Consider the following 20,446-nt stretch of genomic DNA (forward strand, 5'->3'; position numbering starts at 1 on the left):
AAGCATATGCTTGAATAAATGAAAACAATTCTCAGTCTTCTGCAAGTGTTTCTAATTAGTTAGTCAAAGCGGAAGAGACAACCAATGAAGGAACAGAAGCAGGTGACACGAAATGGGTAAAATGCCAGTGTGCTGTGTATGAGCAGTCTACACCGAGGGCTGGAGGGACCTACTCCCAGGGAACCAGACTCACAGGGGACAGAAATGTGTAGGTGTCCGACATGGGATGAGGAGAGTAGAGAGAGTCAGAGTGATCTGGAGGCAGAGAGCCGAGGGCGGGGTTCTAACCTAGCCCCAGGAACGATTCGGGTTTCCTGGAGAAGGTTGGCTATCCCTTCCGTGTATGAGTGACCTTCGTTTAACAGAAACCCAGGTCTCTCCCTCGGAACGGAACCAGAGAGCAAGCGTCCCAGAGTGCCCGGCTTCTACCAGATACCCAGGCTTCCACCTGACTCTGCTGAGGGTTGAGTCACTCCTCAGCTGCTTTTCTGGGGCCCTGGGGAATTCCCTTCCCTACCAGGTGTAGCTGGGCAATGAGGCCTCAACTGGCTGGCTCCTGTCAGGAAAGGGGGGGACACTCCACAGCCTCTGGTCTAGAAGGGAGAGGCCCACACACTCGGCTTCCCCTCTGGCCTCCCCAAGCGCACGGGAAGTGGAGGCAGCTTCCTTCTGGCGACCCCTTGGAGCACGTGCTGCTGCTTCCTGGTCGAGGCACAGCCGCGGGCAGGGGGAGCTGAGGCACGCACCAGGCCCCACAGCCACTCAGCTGGTCAGTTGTCAACAGGTTCACCTGACATCTGTGTGGCCGTTAGAAGGCTGCAAGCAGTGTGTGTGCAGCAGCGTCACAACAGCCTCCAGGACACCCACCCTGAGCCACGGTGTGTTGCGTCGAGAAAGAGAAGGCAGGGGAGCTGGGGGGCAGCACGGCGGGGAGAGCGCTTGCCTTGTGTGGCGGGAGGGGGAACCGGCGGGGTGTGTGGAATCGAACCTGGTTGGCAAATGCCTCACCTGCTCTACCATCTCTCTGGCCCTCCCGAGTTTCCTAGTCAAACAGGTCATAGCATATACAAACGTTTCCATGGTTTGTGTTACTCTCCCAAAGGCTGCCTTGTGGCCCCAGAGTGCTACCTAAGCCTCTCACCTTCCGGCGTTCAGGCCCATCGAACGCGATGTGCCTCGCTTCCTCCACAGTCTCACAGACAAGACCGTTTCCACACACAAACTGGATCACTTTCTTCAGCTGAGGAAACTGAGTCTTTATGACATCAATCACCATTTTGCAGCCTTTAATCTCCCTTAATCTTTCATTGATGGGCTTGATCTGAAAGGTTAAAAAATACTCGATGCATCAGATAGTCCAAGATGGAACCAAATGCTCAGCATATTTTCCCCGTAGGACGGATGAGGGACAGGATGAGATTCTGTGGCGCTTCTGACAACAATTTGAGAAGAACCTGGTGAACTATATCCCCAAAGCGGCTGAGGCCGTATGTTTTTATTTCTGGTGCTGGGAACCCGCCCCCGGTCTCTGACGTGGGAAGTATGCATTCTGACACTCAACTGATTCCCAGTCCCAGACCGTGTTTAATACTACATGGCGGTCCGGAGCGACAGCACAGTGGGGAGGGCATTTGCCTTGCACGTGGCCAACCCGGGTTCAATTCCCAGCATCCCATATGGTCCCCCAAGCACGGCCAAGAGTGATTCCTGAGTGTATGAGCCAGGAATAACCCCTGTGCATCGCCGGGTGTGACCCCCCCAAAAAAAATTTAAATAAAATAAAAAAAAAATACTACACAGACTTGAAGATGACACAGCTCTGTGACAGGGCACATGCCTCTCACACATTAGACCATAAGCTCAACCCTGGCACCATAAAACAAAGCCCACAGGGGCGGGAGACGTGGCTGGGCAGCAGAGCACTAGGCACGCATATGTGAAATACTAGGTCTGATTTCCTCAGGACCATAAAAAAGGAAGAAGGCAAATTACTGGGCCAGAGAAGATAGTGCAAAAGACTGGAGTGAGCGCCCTACATGTGGGATGCCCAACTCAGGCCTGGCACCACCTGGTCCCCAGGGCACCACTAGAACTGACTCATAAGCACCAAACCAAGTGTATCCCAAGTACTGCTGGATGTGATGCCAAAACAAACACTAAACCAACCAACCAACTAAAACCTTACATGGTCTCACAAGTCAGAAGACTAAATTTACAAAATGCATAAATAATGCGTTATATGATTAAATTTAATTCTATCTCTAGTTGGGACAAACCAACTGAGAAAATCTTCATGCTCTTAAGATCATAAAATCTAGTAGGAGTCAATACTTGTTTATTGTGTTGAAAGAATGGCATTATGGGGGCTGGAGCGATAGCAGAGCAGGTAGGGTGTTTGCCTTGCACGCGGCCGACCAGGGTTCAATTCCCAGCATTCCATCTGGTCCCCTGAGCACCACTAGGAGTAATTCCTGAGTGCAGACAGGAATAACCCCTGTGCATCGCCAGGTGTGACCCAAAAAGCAAAAACTAAATAAATACTAAAAAATTATTTTTTTTAAAAAAAGAATGCATTAAGATCATAGTTTTATGATCTTAAGAGCATTATGAAATTCAAAATACCATTGTAGGCTTAAATGATAAGGAAAGCCTTCAAACCTTCTCTGACAGAAATGTATAGGCAATGAATTACTGAAAATGCCATGAAAGCTTTTTGTAAACAAAGCAAAGCCCTATACACAACCAAATGTGTATATATATATGTATGTATACATATATCTATCTGAGGGTATGTATTTACATAAATTTGCACGTAGAGAAGCAATTTAAAATACATACATTCAAGGAACTGGGCACAAAGAAGGGTAGGAGAATTCCCTTTATATTTCATAATGTTTGACAACTGCCTTTGTCTATTGCATCTTAATATATCCACATACCCACAGCTCTCTTATAGCCTACTTCTCCCTCTTGGAGAACCTGGCAAGGTACCGAGAGCATCCTGCCTGCAAGGCAGAGCCTGGCAAGCTCTCCGTGGCATATTCGATATGCCAAATACAGTAACAATGATGGGTCTCATTCCCCTAACCCCAAAAGAGCCTCCAATGAGGCACGGTTGGGAAGAATGAGTAAAAGAGAGGCTGCTAAAATCTCAGGACTAGGATAAATGGAGACGTTACTATGCCCACTCGAGGAAATCAATGATCAACGGGATGACAGTGACAGTGACACAGTGATATTCTGTGTTGTTTGGGGGCCACACCTGGCAGTGCTCAGAGATCACTCCTGTTCGTATTGGGCGACCACGTGTGGTGCCTGGGGTAAACTCGGGCCAGCTGCATCAAGGCAAATACCTCACCTATCTCCCTATACTGTCTCTCTGACCCTGTACTATTTTTTTTTTTTGGTTTATTTTTGGGTCACACCCGGCAATGCACAGGGGTTACTCCTGGCGGTGCTCAGGGGACCATATGGGATGCTGGGATTAGAACCCGGGTCGGCCGCGTGCTAGGCAAACGCCCTACCCGCTGTGCTATTGCTCCAGCCCCTGTACTATTTTTTTTTTAAGTCTTGAAAAAATAAGTTCAAAAAAAATAAAACAGGGTTTTAACAGGCAGATTAACAATGAGATAAGAACTTTCAATGGGCAGGGGCTGGAGCGATAGCACAGCGGGGAGGGCGTTTGCCTTACACTCGGCCAACCCAGGTTCGATTCTCAGCATCCCATATGGTCCCCTGAGCACCGCCAGGAGTAATTCCTGAGTGTATGAGCCAGGAGTAACCCCTGTGCATCGCCAGGTGTGACCCAAAAAAGCAGGAAAAAAAAAGAATTTTCAATGGGCAGATGGGACTGTGCGAGTATGGTTGGGCAGAAAGGAACGTCTGCAGGTCTCTGCCCTATGCCATGCGCTGCATGAGTGTCTCTCCCTCGTGGAACTTTTTGTACTAACCCAGTCAAGACTAATCCCTCCACTTCACAGGCAGAAAAATAAAAAAGCGGAGCTGGAATTCAAGGTCTGAGCAGTCCAACTCTAGAGGATGTTTTTAAAAATTTCTTGTTTGTTTTGGTTGGGGCTATACCTAGCAATGCTCAGGGGTTTCTCCTGGCTCTGAGCTCAGAAATCATTCCTGGAAGTGCTTAGGGGACCATATGGGGTTCTGGGGATCAAATTCAGGTTAGCCAAGTGCAAGGCAAATGCACTATCCCCCTGCACTATTGCTCTGACTCCCCAGCCCTTCTTTTAAATGTTTTTGTTCCTGGGCCACATGGCATTGCTCCGGCATTACTCATGGCTTGGTGCTAACGTGTGTGTGGGGGGGGGGAGGGGGCAGAGGCTCTCCTGAGATGTTTGGGAGCATGTGGTGCCAGAGCAGAGTCTGGAAAATCATCACGTCAGAATCACGGGAAACCAGATTAGGGAGAACACCCAGACCCACTAACCCCGCCATCTGAATAACTGGCTGACACGTAAGCTATGATTCTTGTCAATCCAAAACCACATTTTAGGCATAAAAACACATGTTAAGGGCAACTTTTCATTATTAAATACTAAACGTTACAAATATCTTACATCAAGGTAATCTAGAGCAAGGAATGTCTCAGGCTCAGCTCTCTCCTCCTTCAGGAACCGAATACAATCCCTTGCTACCTTTTCCGTGGCCACAACAATGGCCACCATGTACCGGCCAAAAAGTTTAGTAACTGCCAACTGGTACTTCTTATGGATAGGGTGACACAGGTCAAGCAGTCTTCCAAACTAGGTAGGTTTCATAAAAAAAGAGAGAAAAATATCTTAGTGAGGAACATATTATTTCATTCTTTCTAATGTAACAAAGTAAACCAATATTTAATTTTATAAAATTATAAACAATGCACTGGAGCGATAGCACAGCGGGTAGGGCATTAGCCCTGCACTCGGCCGACCCGGGTTCAATTCTTCTATCCTTCTCGGAGAGCCCAGAAAGCTACCGAGAATATCCCGCCCGCATGGCAGAGCCTGGCAAGCTCCCCGTGGCGTATTTGATATGCCAAAAACAGTAACAATGTCTCACAATGGAGATGTTATTGATGCCCGCTCGAGCAAATTAATGAACAATGGGATGACAGTGCCACAGTGCTATAAACAATATTTAACAGCGTTTCATTCATTGTTTAAGTTTTGTTATGAAACGTCCATTTAGATGGTCCAGCCTTAAAATATCTGAGAGGGGCTAGAGTGACAACAGCTGGTGTGCCTGGGTTGTCCCTGGCAGTGTTCAGGGGACCTGGGAGTGCCAGGCTTGAACCCACCCAGGGTTCTACATGCAAAGTATGTGCTCATCCTCTGAGGTCTCTTTCCCTGGCCCCAAATGTAACATTTCTCAGACAACTTTACTTCCTAATAATGGTGAACAATTTAAATTCCAATTAAGAACGCTCAGCCCTTTTGTTTCAATTCATTTCTAATTACCAACAGATCTGGGTACAGTCTCTTAAGGTTTTCCAGGATTTCTGCTCTCTTTTGCTGACGTCTTCCCTCATGATTATCAATTCCAGCATTTTGTAAATCATTTCTAATAACATTCAACTCCTCATTAACTTCAGATATTCTTGATTTTGTTTTTCCAATTTCATCCACTAGGGTTTCCTCTTGCAGCTTTTTCTCTTTCAAGCAATCCCTATACACAGTAAAAGATTATACAGCAAAAACAAGAAGAAAAACTAGGACTTAGAAAGAATATATACTCTGATCTGGCATTCTATAGAAATGGAGGACTCTCGTTAATTTTAAATGAAGAAAAATTTAATGCCAAATTTAACACCAAAGATGGACAAAGAAATTTTGATCATTTTCTGTTGCTTCAAATGCACATATCTCTGGATACTATAAAAGAACAAATGAGTATAACCAGAGCAATTATCACGAATTGAATAAGTAATTTCAATTTAAAAAGAAATTCAGTGGCAGAATACACTGTGCTAGCTTTCATGGCATAATTTTTGTTAACTATCAACGACAGGAGAAATTTGTTTCACCACTGTTAAGTATCTGTCCTTTCAAAACACACGTAGTTTTCTATTATATGGTTAAGTACAATTTTCAAATATTTAAAATGAAGCAAAAAGCAGAGGAGGACGTGACGCTCCACACACGACAGTGGGAACAGAAGTGGGAGCAATCACCAGATGGATATTCAGGACCCTCCTCGGCCTCTGAGCTCAAAGAAGCCGCGAGAATGTTCTAGTTTTACTCTACCCACATGCATGTTTTTGTGTACTCCTCCAACTTCTCTATTCGCTTTTTATGATCTTCTATTTGTTCTTTTGTTTGTTTTAGGTTTTCCTAAAATAGGAAATGAAACCTCAGATTAATTCAGCAATTCTAAACAAGGAAACTACTTTCTCTGACAATTTCTCTATCAAGTTAATACGAACGACTATGCCTCCTATTTAATGTAACATTGTAGGTGGTTCTGAGCTTGAAATGTATCAGTTATAGTTATATGTGTAGCTACTTTCATCTTTTCTTTGTGTTTTTCTACTTCTCAAAACATCACTTTATTGCTTTGTTTTGTTTTGGGGCCACACCTGGCGCACTTCTCAGGGGATACTCCTAGCTCTACACTCAGGAATGACTCTGGCGGAACGCAGGCAACTGTATGGGGTGCTGGGGGTCCTACCCAGTGGGCCGTGTGTAAAGCAAGTGCCCTCCCTGCTGGACTATCTCTCCAGCCCCAGAAAGTAACACATGTTAAAATTAAGGTTTCCATGATGAAATCTCATTAATGCACCAGAGAATTCCACTCAGGGTCAAGATGGGGAGAGGGAGGGGGAGGAGGAAGAGGAAGAGGAGGAGAAATAATTCTATTTGAAGTGATGAGGTTAAGAAAAATGTATTATTGGGGCCAGAGAGATAGTACAGAGAATAGGGCGCTTGCCTTTCATGCACAGGCCTGGGTTTGATCTCCATATATATGGTCCTTCGAGTCCCGTCAGGACTATAGCCAGAAGTAAGCCCTGAGCACTGCCAGGTATGGCCCAAAACAAAATAGTTAAGAAGGACTAGCAAATCCAGTCAATTGGAAACACCTACACCTCAGAGTTTACTCTGGTTACTCCCATAACTTGTCAACCTCAGGTGAGGTCCATCACAGTGGCAAACATCTGCAGGGTCAGTCGGAGGTCATTTGAGATGGCAGGCTGGCAAGCAAGCTCTATTCAGAAAATAAATCAGGCCAGGACCGATGAAAGGGAAGGTCCCTTCCCTCTTACTAGCCTGCAGGGAGGCATGCCAATCCTGCGGACTTTGGGGAGGCATAATGAGGCATACGTGGACACCTGGGATAGGACACTGTGGATTTGGGGTATCAGCTGACCATGCTCCCCCTAGCTGTGGAGAGCCCACAAACTGTCCAGCACGCGTCAGTCTTGAATCTGTGGGAAGTCAGGTGTCCTATGGGAAACTCGGTCTGGTTACAGAGGTCTCCATCTGACATTCAATTTCATCCTTGATGTTTTTATAATCAAGAGGGAACCACACCTTAAGCAACCATGACATGTGCCGGGGCACTGTTAGCGTCCAGCCCTAAGCCGCTCAGGTCAGCAGCCTTGGGCCAGTTATCTGTATTTTCCCTTCCACCCGGTTAGTCGTTAGAAGTTAAAGCACAATGACTGATTAGGAAAGAAATTATTTCCCGGTTCTTCTTCTGAGAGTCCCTGGTGGCCTAGCAGTCAGGATCCTGGGGCTTTTTGGGGGCGAGACCTCTAGAGCAGTGCTCAGGGGGCTTTGGGACCTCATTGGGGGTTTCTGGCCAAACAGACTAGAAGAGAGAATCCGAGGGCGCAGTGCTGGCCGTAGGGTGCTGGGAAGGACCTTGGCCACCCTAGCAGGGTCCCACCCAGCAGCGTTAAGGGGCCTCCATGACTGCACCAGCAGCGCTCAGGGGTCAAGCCCAGGACGGCCGTATCGAAAACATTTGCCTTCACCTTTATGCTATCTTCAGTTCCCTCAAGTTCAGTTTTGGAGGTGCAGGGAGAGAATAAAAGGAGTGACCTGCGAAACAGTGCAGCAAGGGAACACTAACCCTGCACATGGGTCACCAGGGGTTCAATCCCAGCAACACCAAGAAAAAAGTCTTTGGGAGGTGGGTCAGTCTAGAATTCATCCCCTAGATAGAATTCAGCATGTAAAGAAAGCAAGGATTTGGGGGAGGGTTTCTGATTCTGATTTCTGGGCCACACCTGGCAGTGCTCAGGCTCAGGAGTCATTCCAGGAGGGGCTTGGGGACCCGTGTGGTGTCAGGGACTGAACTAGGGGTCAGCAGCATGCAATTATCTTATCCCTTGTACTGTACCTTCAACTCCAAGATGGGAAGGCATTTTCATAAAGGCAAAATTTTGCAATGAACATTTACAGAAATCAGCATGTGCCTTTATAATGTCACAGAAATTAAGCAGATTTTTTTTCTTTTTGGGTCACACCCAGTGATGCATAGGGGTTACTCCTGACTGCACTCTGGAATCACTCCTGGAGGTGCTTGGGGAGCCATATAGGATGTTGGGAATTGAACACGGGTTGGCCGCATGCAAAATAAATGCCCTATCCGCTGTGTTATTGCTCCAGCCCCAAGCAGATATTTTTAAAGAATTACTGTTGTTCTGTACTACATTTTTTCTCCCTCCTGAGTACTCTTCTTTTCTTACAGGATCATCTGTGACTACACATTTATACATATTTATATTTTTGTCTACTAAATCACAAAGTGCCATGAGACCCGAAATGCAGAAGATTCATTCCAAAGATGGTGTTTGACATCAGACAGGTACGTTTAGTCAAGTGAGCTATCTTGTGCCTTGATTCCTTCCTCCATACAGTTCATAAAGTCAACAAACACTACTGACAATCTGTTCTACAATTTATTCCAGATAGGCATATAGATATCAATCAATGTGTAGCTTGGAATATAGAATGTATCAGTGAATACAACAACCTTCTGCACTTACGAGGTTTACATTCTAGAGGGGAAGGTAGACAGGTGAGAGTAAAGCAGGAGCCGGAGCCACAGAAGAGCAGACCAACGCAGGTTTGATCCCCAGCAGTGCATCTGGTCCCCTGAGCCCCGCCAGGAGTGATCCCTGAGCACAGAGCCAGGAGTCAACCTTGACCACTGTTGGCTGTGGACAGCAACACTCCTCTACCCCCGAAAGAGTAAACTAAATAGAAAAAGGAAGTTTGAGAGGAACTTAGGAAAGGGAGACGAGGACCCCAGCCAGGTCGGCGTGAGGTACCTGCAGACTCGCCCATACAGTCTGTATGTGAAGGGACGCCCCCCAGGACTGCCACAAGAACAAGCTTAGTCATGTGACTTGGCTCTGGACGGCATCACTCTGGCTGCAGTGCAGGAGGGAACCCTAACGCATCCCCACTCCTCCCGGCCTCAGCCAACACAGACATGGACAATTGGGCTACGATGGCAGCTGCTGACCCGGAAAGAAGTGTATTTTGAAAGTGGAGCCAACAGAATTTGCGTCAAAGCTGGAGTCTAAGGCTACTGGGCGAGGCAGGTGGCAAACGGGACAGCTACCCCCAAGATGGGAAGGACTGTACGTGGGGCATATCTGGGCAAACCAATCAGTCTGAGAGTTGTTTTGATGTTTATTCAATATCCAGTAGGAGATGCAAAGGAAAAAGCTGGGCGCACTGGATTTAGAAGTCATGACTAGAAATACACATTTGGGAGGGGCCGGAGTGATAGTACAGTAGGGAGGGCCTTCGCCTTGCACGTGGCCGACCCAGGTTTCATCCCCAGCATCCTGCAGTCCCCTGAACACTGCCAGGAGTAATTCCTGAGTGCAGAGCCAGGAGTAACCCCTGAGCATTGCTGGTTGTGCCTCTCTCCCCTGCCAAAATAGACAATTGCCGAGGTGGAGCCATAGTGCAGCGGGTAAGGCGTTTGCACGCAGCCGACCCAGGTTCAATCCCTGGCCATCCCATGTGATTCCCCCAAGCACCACCAGGAGTAATTCCTGAGGGCAGAGCCAGGAGTAACCCAAGATTCGCTGGGTGTGACCCAAAAAAGAATAAAAAAATACGGAATTGGGAGCCTCGGCAGACAGTACTTTAAAGCTATGGGAATACAGATCCATCAGATCGCCAAGGCAGAAAATGTAGAGAAGCGGGAAGCAGAATGAGAATGTAGCATCTCTTTCTTAAAGTTGTCTAAGCCTTGCATAAACTGGGCGCGCAGCAGTTCAGGGTGCAGGATACACTGCACTCTTACTGCTTTTGTTTCTGTGAAACATCAGAGCCACTTCTAGAGACATATTTCATTCTGAAATCTACACCCTCAGGTTCTTTTTCGTACCTTAGAATAAATATCCACCCACACATTACTTTCTGGAGCCAGGACTCAAACCCAGGGCCTTAACAAGACAGGTCCTACTGCCGAGCTACATTCCTGGCCCCTACAGTGCTATGAGGTGTAAAGGAATAGTCATGCAGAAATGTTTGTCCCCTCTCAAGTTCTAACATTAATTTTGTTTTATTTATTTATTCGTATATATATATATATATATTTTTTTGCTTTTTGGGTCACACCTGGCGATGCACAGGGGTTACTCCTGGCTCTGCACTCAGGAATTACCCCTGGCCGTGCTCAGGGGACCATATGGGATGCTGGGATTTGAACCCGGGTCGGCCGCGTGCAAGGCAAACGCCCTACCCGCTGTGCTATCTCTCCAGCCCCCTATTCGTATATTTTTTCTTTCTGGGTCACACCCGGCAATGCACAGGGGTTACTCCTGGCTCTGCACTCAGGAATTACTCCTGATGGTACTCAGGGGACCATATGGGACGCTGGGAATCGAATCCAGGTTGGCCGAGTGCAAAGCAAACGCCCTACCCACTGTGCAATCACTCCAGCCTCATATTTTATTTGTTTTTGGACATACCAGTGGTGCTCAGGACTTACTCCTGGTTCTGTGCTCAGAGGTCACTCACATGGGGTGCCAGAGATAGAATCTGGGTCTGCTATGTGCAAGGCAAGCGCATTACCCACTGTGCTGCTGCTCCAGTCCTTCTAAAATGAATTTTATTATAATTAAATGTATTTGTTATGCAGAACCATTTCACTATTATAACTCTTACTAGAAATAGTGTTCAAATTTTGGGTAGAGTCAAAAACTGCTTAATATAGGATGATCTGTCCTCAGTTCTGTCCAAATTGGGCTGTAAAGTTACTAGTGAGACACATTTATAGCAACCCACAGGTGAGAAGGCCCACGGAAAGAGAGGTCAGGAGGCATGAAAGGGAAAGACCCCACCAAGACCTGGCATCTCACCGCTTTCACTCAGCTTGCCCATCACTAGGGGCCAGACTGTCCCTCACCGTACAAAGTAAGAATTCAGGTCCAGAAAAGCTTCAAGGTTCCCTACTGACCAATAGTCCATCGTCAGCTGCCAACACCGGGAAGCACATCTACCTCACTCTGAGGTGAAACTGCCACGCAGCGCCGAGTCACCCCTGATGCAGACTACGCTGCGCCCTTAACATTTAACAACTACTTCGCATTAATCTCGATCATGGAATTCATTTTTCTCATTACCCTTGTCTACTTTTCCCCTAACTGTACTGGTCTAGAACACATTAAAAATGATTTTTGAAGAGACGAGGAGGCAGAGAGAGAGTACAGTGAGTGAAGCGCTTGCCTTAGACACTGCAGACCCAGGCTGAGTCCCCGGCACCCCTTATGGTCTGAGCCCACTAGGGTCTGAGCCCACTAAGCACAGCTGGGTGTGGCTCCCAAACAAAACAAAAGCCAACAACAAAAAGAACTCACACACCTTCCTATGCCTACCACTGTACAGATGTGTGGCAAATGTACTGACCCCATAAATTAAGGCACTAGTATATGTCCCAGACCACGAAAGAGCAGCTAAATGATACTGAACAGAATTTTAAAATACACTGCTTATGTTTGATGGAAATCCATTCATGTGCTAAAAAATTAATACAAAAGAATAAAATATCATTGCCGATCATTCTAAACCATAACTGCACAAAACTAAGGTACCTTTACTTCTCCACATCTCCGCTTTTCGAATGCTAGTCTCTCTTGATCCGCCTTCTGTTCCCACTGCAGTTTTTCCAGTTGTTGGGTCATGATAGCCACTTTCTTCCTAACTTGTTCTTTAAGTACCTTATAGCGATCCAGCTGTATCAAAAGCATTTCAACATTGCCAGCTTAGAGTTATGCTCATCCTCGTGCGTGAAGCAAGATAAATTTTATTGAAACTTATTTAGAGAGATTCGAGGGGAACGTGAGAGAGAAGTGTGGGTTTGAGAGAGAACGCAGGCTTCTCCAGAGTGGAAACGGGCAAGCAAAGCGAGAGATGTATTCAAGGGGGATCACGGACTTGAAGGCCAAACCGAGAACATGGCAATCTTATCAAAAGTGTATTTTATACAACCACACCAAACCAAAGTTTGCCATCATCTTTAGATCATGGCACAAAAATGGAATCAATAAGGTATTTAAAACCAATATAAAATCTCTTCCTTTTTCTTTTTTTTACCTCAGGGCTGGGGTAAGCCTAATGCCCCTGGGTCAGAGCAACAGTCCAGGGGCTACGGCATTTGTCTTGCATGCAGCCACCCTGGGTTTGATCCCAGCATGTCACATGGTTCCCTGAGCACTGCCAGGCAGGTTATCTCTGGTCTTCTTTTTCTGTTGTTTTTTTTTTTTTTTGTTCTGGGCCACACCCGGTGGTGCTAAGGGTTTACTTCTGGCTGTACGCTCAGCAATCACTCTTGCACTGTTTGGGGACCACATACGGGGTGCCAGGGATTGAACTCAGGAACTGGGTGAAAGGCAAGTGTCCTGTTTTCCACTGTATTATTATTTCTCCAGATCTCTGGTCCTCTTTAAGGCAACTGTATTTTGTTTAGTTTTTGGGTCGTACTTGGCTCCCAGAGGTGCCCAGGGGCCATGCAATGCTGGGAGCGAGCCTGAGTCTCAGCCCATCGAGCTATACTCAACTCACTAACAGAAAGACAAGAGGAGTTCAGGGAAAGCAATGTGTTTTCCCCCTTTTTATACACAACCATCACTATTTATACAGTGGATGATTAGTTGACATTCTAAGATCTTTTCTCTCCTTTGGGCCACCCCTGGCAGTACTTGGGAACCATAAAATACTGGGTACAGAATTCAGACCTCTAGCATGCAAAGCACACACTAGCCCTTCGAGTGAGCTCCTTGGCCCATGAAATGGAGATAAAATGGGCTGGAGCTAGAGCACAGTGGTTAAGACACTTGCCTCACATGTTGCCAGCCCAGGCTTGATCTATGGCATCCTGTATGGTCCCTTGAGCACTGCCAGGTATAATTACTGAGCACAGAGCCAGGAGTAATCCCTGAGCATCAGTGGGTATGGCTCCAAAATTAAAAAAACAATAAAGCGCTAATATAAAATTTCATTGGATGTTTCTAACTATGAATTGCAAAATTTGGATACTATTTACTTACTATAATTTTTTTAAAGTGAAATAATTTTTTTTAGAGAAAAACGCTTTTTCTGGGATTATTCCTGGCTCTGTGCTCAGGGCTTACTCCTAGCAGTGACGGGGGATCATTGTATGCGGTGCAGTTTGAAAGGGGATCAACCACATGAAACCCCAGTTCCTTAACCCCTACATTGTCTCTCCAGCCTCAGGGGTTGATTTAGAGGAATATGAGAGAGACAGACAGATCTGTTCAAGAGAGAAAAGACAAGAGTACATATTTCAAGTTAATATGAGGGAAAATCTCTAAGATGAAGAATGCTCCTATTTACTAGACCTCTTATGTAAGTTGGGCACTAATAACTTAACACTTTAAGGCATTAATTTTCCTCCTGTGAATGAAATGATTATGGCTCTTAAGGTTACATATCAGACTTTTAACATTTTCTAATAGGCATGAGAAAAAAATACTGTAAAAACACAAAAGATATTATTTAATCACCTAACTTATTACAAAATGATACCATGATCTTTTGAAGTATTTTTAATTACTTTAATTCATTAATTCTCTAAGTGCTATCTTACCCTATAAAAGAGAATGAGCCTAAAGACTAAAATCTATATTCAGTTTGAAGAACTGAAGTTCCAAAATTTAGATCAAAGTATCTTAAATCTTAAGAAATATCAAATATCTTCCTTTAAAATGTTTAATTCAAAGGGAAAGCTGCATCTCCTGTGTGTTCTTTTTCACCTGACTGGCTTCTAATTCAATGTCACGCCCTTTGTGTAAGAGTTCTTCCTCCAGCTGCTTCTCGAAGCTCTTCCAGGCGCTGTCTAAATCAGCCAGCTCCGACTCCAGGGCGCGAATGTCCTCTTCCTGTTTGGAACACTGTTTTTCACTGTCCTTTATTGATTTCTTAGCCACATCTAATTTCTTGAGGTGGTAAGAAGTATTTTCTTTGGCTTTAATGTACTGTGGCCTCTTCTGATTTAAAAGTGCTTCAAGAGATCTAAAAAGATAAATTAAGTTTACTTTAAAGTAAATTAAACTCTTGAACCAGAGAGTCCAGAAGTTAAAGCATTTGCCTTGCATGTAGCCAATTCTCGTTCAATTCCCAATACCGCCTGTGATCCCACAAGCACTGCCAGGAGAAACCTCTGCACACAGAACCAGGAGAAAGAGCACCGAACACATCTGGGTATGGCCTACACCTTCCCCCATAAAAAAACAAAACAAAACAAAATAAAGGGGCTGGAGCGATAGCATAGCAGGGAGGGCATTTGCCTTGCATGCGGCCGACCCGAGTTTGATTCCCAGCATCCTATATGGTCCCCTGAGCATGGCCAGGAGTAATTCCTGAGTGCATGAGCCAGGAGTAACCCCTGTGCATCACCAGGTGTGACCCAAAAACCAAAATAAATAAATAAATAAATAAATAAATAAAATAAAAACTTGCATAAAGAATGGGAAGTTCCTTTGTGACCAAACCATACATATAACAATAATCCCAGGGGGCTGGAGCAGCCAGGGCCAGCCTGATCCTGCCATCGCGTGTCCATGTGCACGTGTCCATGCACGGCCTGGAGCAGCCTCAGAGGCGTCCGAGTGCACCAGGTGGCCTGGCTCACGCCAACACTACAGGCTCCTCGCTTCCCACCACCACCTGCGAGGCCAAGAGGTGCTTGAGGGGCCCGGGGCCTCCCAAGCACCTCTTTGAAGGCTCCCTTCAAATACAATATAATTTAAAAACTGGCTTTCAGAGGGGGTGGGGAGACAGCTTCGGTGGTGGAGCACATGTGTAGCGGGTGTGAAGCCTGGCTGGGTCCCCAGCAGCCATGCAGGCCTCTGAGTGCTGCTGGGTGTGGCTCCCTCTAGAAAAGAACTGACTTCAGAGCCGTGAATGGAGGTGGTCGCCAGAGGCTGAGCAAGTGTTGGGCAAAGTTCAATTAGGTGAAGTATAGGATTAAAAAATAACAAAGTACAATTCACAATAGGATTAATATTTGTGTTTCAGGCACAGTGTTATTGCCCCACGCTCATTACTGTGTGCCAATATCCCTTCAATCAGGAAAAATTTTACAAGTAGTAAATAGTCTTCAAAATACTGTAATGGTGAACACATGGCATTATGTGTCTGTCAAAACTGACAAAGTTGCAGCACTAAGAGTGAAGCTTAATATAGGCAAATTTAAAAAAATAACAGGAGGCTGAGGGAATACAGAACCTAACAAAAGAATCTAACTACGTTGGGGCAGGGGCGACAGTATGGAGGGTAGGGGATCTGCCTTACACAAGGCTGACTGGGATTGATCCCTGGCACAGTATATGGTCTCCTGAGCCCCCAGTAGGCATAATCCCTGAACACGGAGCCAGGAGTAAGCCCTGAGCACCGCCCAATGCAAACAAAGAATCTGTGTTACAAATGTAGGAAATAACCTCACTGAAGCTGGGCTAGGGAAAAAAAAGGTATTAACCTAAGTTACTCTGGAAATGAGTGGAGTGAAGGAAGTACACAAAAGCACCTTGATGGAGCTAATAAAACTGCTTGGCCTGATTATATGGGTTAACAATTTTTCTTTCCCTCTTTGGGTCACGAACCCCCCATGCACAGGGGTTACTCCTGGCTCTGCACTCAGGAATTATTCCAGGCGGTGCTCAGAGAACCATACAGGACATGCTGGGAATCGAACCTGGGTTGGTCACGTGAAAAGCAAATGCCCTACCTGATGTACTATGGTCCAGGCCCAGAAGTTATAGATTCTAACCTGGGTAAGACTTAAATAAAGTTAAAGGAGACTGATTTTAGAATTGGCTCATATAATTAAAATAACAACAAAAACTCTCAAATTCCAATTCAATCAGTCCAGAAAAAAAAGATCAATATTTCCTAAGGCATCAAGGTCATCAAAAGCAAGGAAAGTCGAGGAAGCTGTCATAGCTATAAGAACCTAAGATGTGACGAATAATGTATGAAGGTATTCTGACTGAGAAAAGATGATGTTAGGTAAAAACTAAGAAGATCTGAATAATGTGACTCTAGTTAATAATGCAATGACATGGGGCTGGAGTGATAGCACAGCGGGTAGGGCGTTTGCCTTGCACGCGGCCGACTCGGGTTCGATTCCCAGCATCCCATATGGTCCCCTGAGCACCGCCAGGGGTAATTCCTGAGTGCAGAGCCAGGAGTGACCCCTGAGCATCGCTGGGTGTGACCCAAAAAGCAAAAAAAAAATGCAATGACATTTAGGTCATTAAATCCTTTTTTTTAATTAATTTTTTTTTTTGCTTTTTGGGCCACACCCAGCTATGCTCAGGGTTACTCCTGGCAGTGCTAGGGAGACCATATGGGATGTCAGGATCAAACCCGGGTGGGCCGCATGCAAGGCAAATGTCCTACCTGCTGTACTATCGCTCTGGCCCTAGGTCGGATCTTTAAGAATGTAAGATGTTTCTTTGTTCAACTGTTGTTTCTGGGGCCACATCCAGCTGAGCTCCGGGATCACTTCTGATGGTGTCCAAAACTACTCGGACCCAAAAACGAAACCCAGGTCAGCTACATGCAAGTCAAGTAGCTCACTCACTGTTCTACCTCTCCAGCCTCAAGACTGTAAATGTTAATAGGAGAAAAATACTGTTGAGACTGGAGAAATTATAACTTATTCCACATAGCTGCAAGTACTACAAAGTAAAAAGCTTATTTAATATCAACCAGGCATATAATGTATACATATAAAAATCTTTAAAAATCCAACTAAAAACCTCTTTTTAAAAACTCACTTTAATTCTTTTTCTGTTTGCTGTAGTTGTCTAGTTAGAATCCCATGTTCCTTTTTCTGGGCTTTAACTATGTTTTCATGATGAGAAAGAGACTCTTTTGTGTCACTCAAATTCCTGTTAACATGCTCTAACTCAGTGTTCAGAAAGTGAATCTTTTTCTCGTTGTGATATAGTTTGAAAAGTTGCAGTTGTATCTTGTTTATTTTCAGTTCTTCAAGGAGATCTTGATAATGTTCTGCCTATAAAACAGTGCAATTCAACAGTATTTAAAAGGAAGTATATTAATCTTTCATACTAATATTTCATGTTATTATACCAAAAGTGAACTAATACAATTCAATAGTAGTTAAAAGGAAATATATTTATGTAATCTTTCACACCAACTCTCATAAGTATACAAAAAATGATTTTATTAGCTGTCACTGAGAAAGAACACTCTGTCAAAAATAGCATTACCTGGAGAATGTTTCTAGAAACTCTTCTAAAATAAACCAGATTTCATACTCATGTACTCAGCATTAGAACTGTCAAAATAATGAGTGGCACCCACTAATTTGGTCCCTGTGCCATTTCTGTCTAGACATGGAGTTTGGCAGGTTCACTAACACTTCTAAAATGAATTCCCTCATTTTTTTTTTTTTTTTTTGCTTTTTGGGTCACACCTGGCTCTGCACAGGGGTTACTCCTGGCTCTGCACTCAGGAATTACTCCTGGCGGTGCTCAGGGGACCATATGGGATGCTGGGGATCGAACCTGGGTCGACCGCGTGCAAGGCAAACGCCCTACCCGCTGTGCTATCGCTCCAGCCCCTGAATTCCCTCATTTGGTGTCTGAGGTAAGTTTAATAACTTGCTAGATTGCTAGCAACTTTAAATTCAATGATTCCAGATAAAATCCCTACCACAGGATGAAACTTCCTAATAGAATTAAAAGTACTATTAAAATTCTAAATTTTAAGCGAAAAAGAGTAATTCCCTTAGCCTTGATTATGTTAATAAAAGAATAAGGGGAAGAGCTGCCTTGTGAGAAAAACTTATTATTGACCTAATACACCCAAGTAACTGGTAAATAGTTATCTGCCTGGCTGCTATGAAAAACAATTATATAGATGGATCTACTGTGTCCTTATAATGTTTAAAGTTCTGCAATTACACTTTTTATGGGGAGGGTGCAGAGAGAGGTTTGGGTACACTCGGCTATTCCTGGCTGTCAGTGGTTACTACTGGCAGTCCTCAAGGGAACAAATGCAGTGCTATGGAAAGAACTGGGGTCTGCCTCATGCAAGGCAAATGCCTTAGCCCCTGTAATCTCTCTCTGGTCCCGTATTTCTATAAACAGTTTCAGTATTTGATGTTACCATCTGAATTTCATTGACACGCAACTCTTTTCACTGGAAAAACCAATAGTATAGACAGAAATATGAAAAAGAGATTTCACTAGTAAGATACACAACCACTTTCACTTATTTTTCCCCAAATATTCATTACTTAGGGCCAGAGAGATAGCTTGCATGGATCCCCGAGAACCAAAGAGAATAACCCCAAAACAAACAAAAATGAATACATTGGGCAAGGCCCTGTTCACCCTGTGTTGGAAATATAGTGTAAAAGAAACGATTCCTGCTTTTATAGGGTTATTATCTTATTATTCTATGGGCGAGAGAGGAGGTAAGGAGTCTGGAAATAAGCAAATAATTTTATTTTTAAATTTTTTGGGCCATACCTGAAGATTAGGGCTTACACCTAGCTCTGTGCTCAGGGATCACTTTTTTTTGGGTCACACCCAGCAATGCTTGGGGACCATATGGGATGCCGGGGATTGAACCCGTGTCGGCCACGTGCAAGACAAATGCCCTATCTGCTGTACTGTTGCCCCGGCCTTCAGGGATCACTCTTAGAAAGCTTGGATGACCATATGAGGTTCAGGAGATTGAACACAGGTATCTTTCTATGGCCCCAGGGCAAAAAATAATCTGAATATTAAAAGTTTTGAACTTAGGGAACTCCAAAATAAATTGTTGGGGAACTCTAGGAAGCTATGACCTGTTACAAATGCTGTTTCACAAATTCTTGGTGCAGTTCATAATAGGGACTGGAGCTAGTACAGTGGGTACGGCTCTTGCCTTGTATGCAGCCTACCTGGGTTCGATCCCAGGCACCCCATAAGGTCCTCTGAGCACTGCCAGGAGTTATTTCTGAGCTCAGAGGCAAGAGTAAGCCATGAGCACTGCTGGGTGTAGCCCAAAACCCAGAAAAAAAAGTAGGCAATTTTTAAATGTATAGCACAGTGGGAAGGGCATTTGCCTTGCATGCGGCCGACCTGCGTTCGATTCCTCCGTTCCTTTCGGAGAGCCCGGCAAGCTACCAACAGTATCCCACCTGCATGGCAGAGCCTGGCAAGCTCCCTGTGGCGTATTTGATATGCCAAAAACAGTAACAAGTCTCACAATGGAGACGTAATGGAGGTGTTACTGTGCCCACTCGAGCAAATCGATGAACAACAAGATGACAATGCTATATATATATGTATGTATATATATGTATGTATATATATACATACACATACATGTGTATATATATATCATATACATAGCTCATACATCTTGTATATAGTTAACACATTTTTATTTCAGGGGTATGAGGATCAAACTTGGCCTTCTGCATACGTTTGCATCAGAGTATTGTTCTAAAGCAAATCAGAGTCTTGCATAAAGCCTCTGAAGGGCTGGGAATCGAGTCTCCTCTCAGAAGCAGTTCCTTTCTGCGTCTCAAACTTGTAACTTCTCTCTCCTACCACGGTGACATTTATAATTTACTGAATATGCTATCTCTTCCAGCTCAGATCTTTTGCTATTTTCTTTTCCAGAAGAGCCAGATGCCTGAGTTTTGAGGGCTTATGTTCTCATTCATGATTTCAGTAAGTAGCCATTTCTTAGGCAGGTATTTGCTGTTTTCATCACATCCCGAATGAATGCTACGTGGACTGTAACACTTTTGGGTAATAAATATTGCTATTTAAAATCATCTTTGTGGGGCCTGAGTGATAATACAATAGGTAGTGTGCTGCTTTGTATGCTGCTGGCCTAGGTTCGATCCCTGGAACCCCAGTGGTCCCCCAAGCCTTACCAGGAGTGATCCGTGAGCACTGTCTGGTGTAGCCCCCAGACAAGTATTTTGCTTCTCTCAT

At 44.8% G+C, this 20,446-nt stretch overlaps 1 protein-coding gene across 2 annotated transcripts in view; it reads right to left on the reverse strand.

Moving 5' to 3' along the window:
• SMC1B (structural maintenance of chromosomes 1B) overlaps nucleotides 1-20,446 on the reverse strand; it is a 50,682-nt gene that overhangs the window by 23,251 nt on the left and 6,985 nt on the right. For both annotated transcript variants that reach the window (XM_012933226.2, XM_004610569.2), the window contains exons 5-11: nucleotides 17,261-17,499; nucleotides 14,234-14,492; nucleotides 12,053-12,193; nucleotides 6,241-6,323; nucleotides 5,451-5,658; nucleotides 4,572-4,757; nucleotides 1,142-1,321 (exon numbers count right to left, since the gene is read on the reverse strand). In XM_012933226.2, the coding sequence (XP_012788680.2) occupies nucleotides 1,142-1,321; nucleotides 4,572-4,757; nucleotides 5,451-5,658; nucleotides 6,241-6,323; nucleotides 12,053-12,193; nucleotides 14,234-14,492; nucleotides 17,261-17,499 (1,296 nt within the window). The remainder of the gene's footprint in view (nucleotides 1-1,141; nucleotides 1,322-4,571; nucleotides 4,758-5,450; nucleotides 5,659-6,240; nucleotides 6,324-12,052; nucleotides 12,194-14,233; nucleotides 14,493-17,260; nucleotides 17,500-20,446) is intronic.

Source organism: Sorex araneus, chromosome 6 (genome assembly GCF_027595985.1).
Source record: "Sorex araneus isolate mSorAra2 chromosome 6, mSorAra2.pri, whole genome shotgun sequence".
Taxonomy (NCBI): Eukaryota; Metazoa; Chordata; class Mammalia; order Eulipotyphla; family Soricidae; genus Sorex; species Sorex araneus.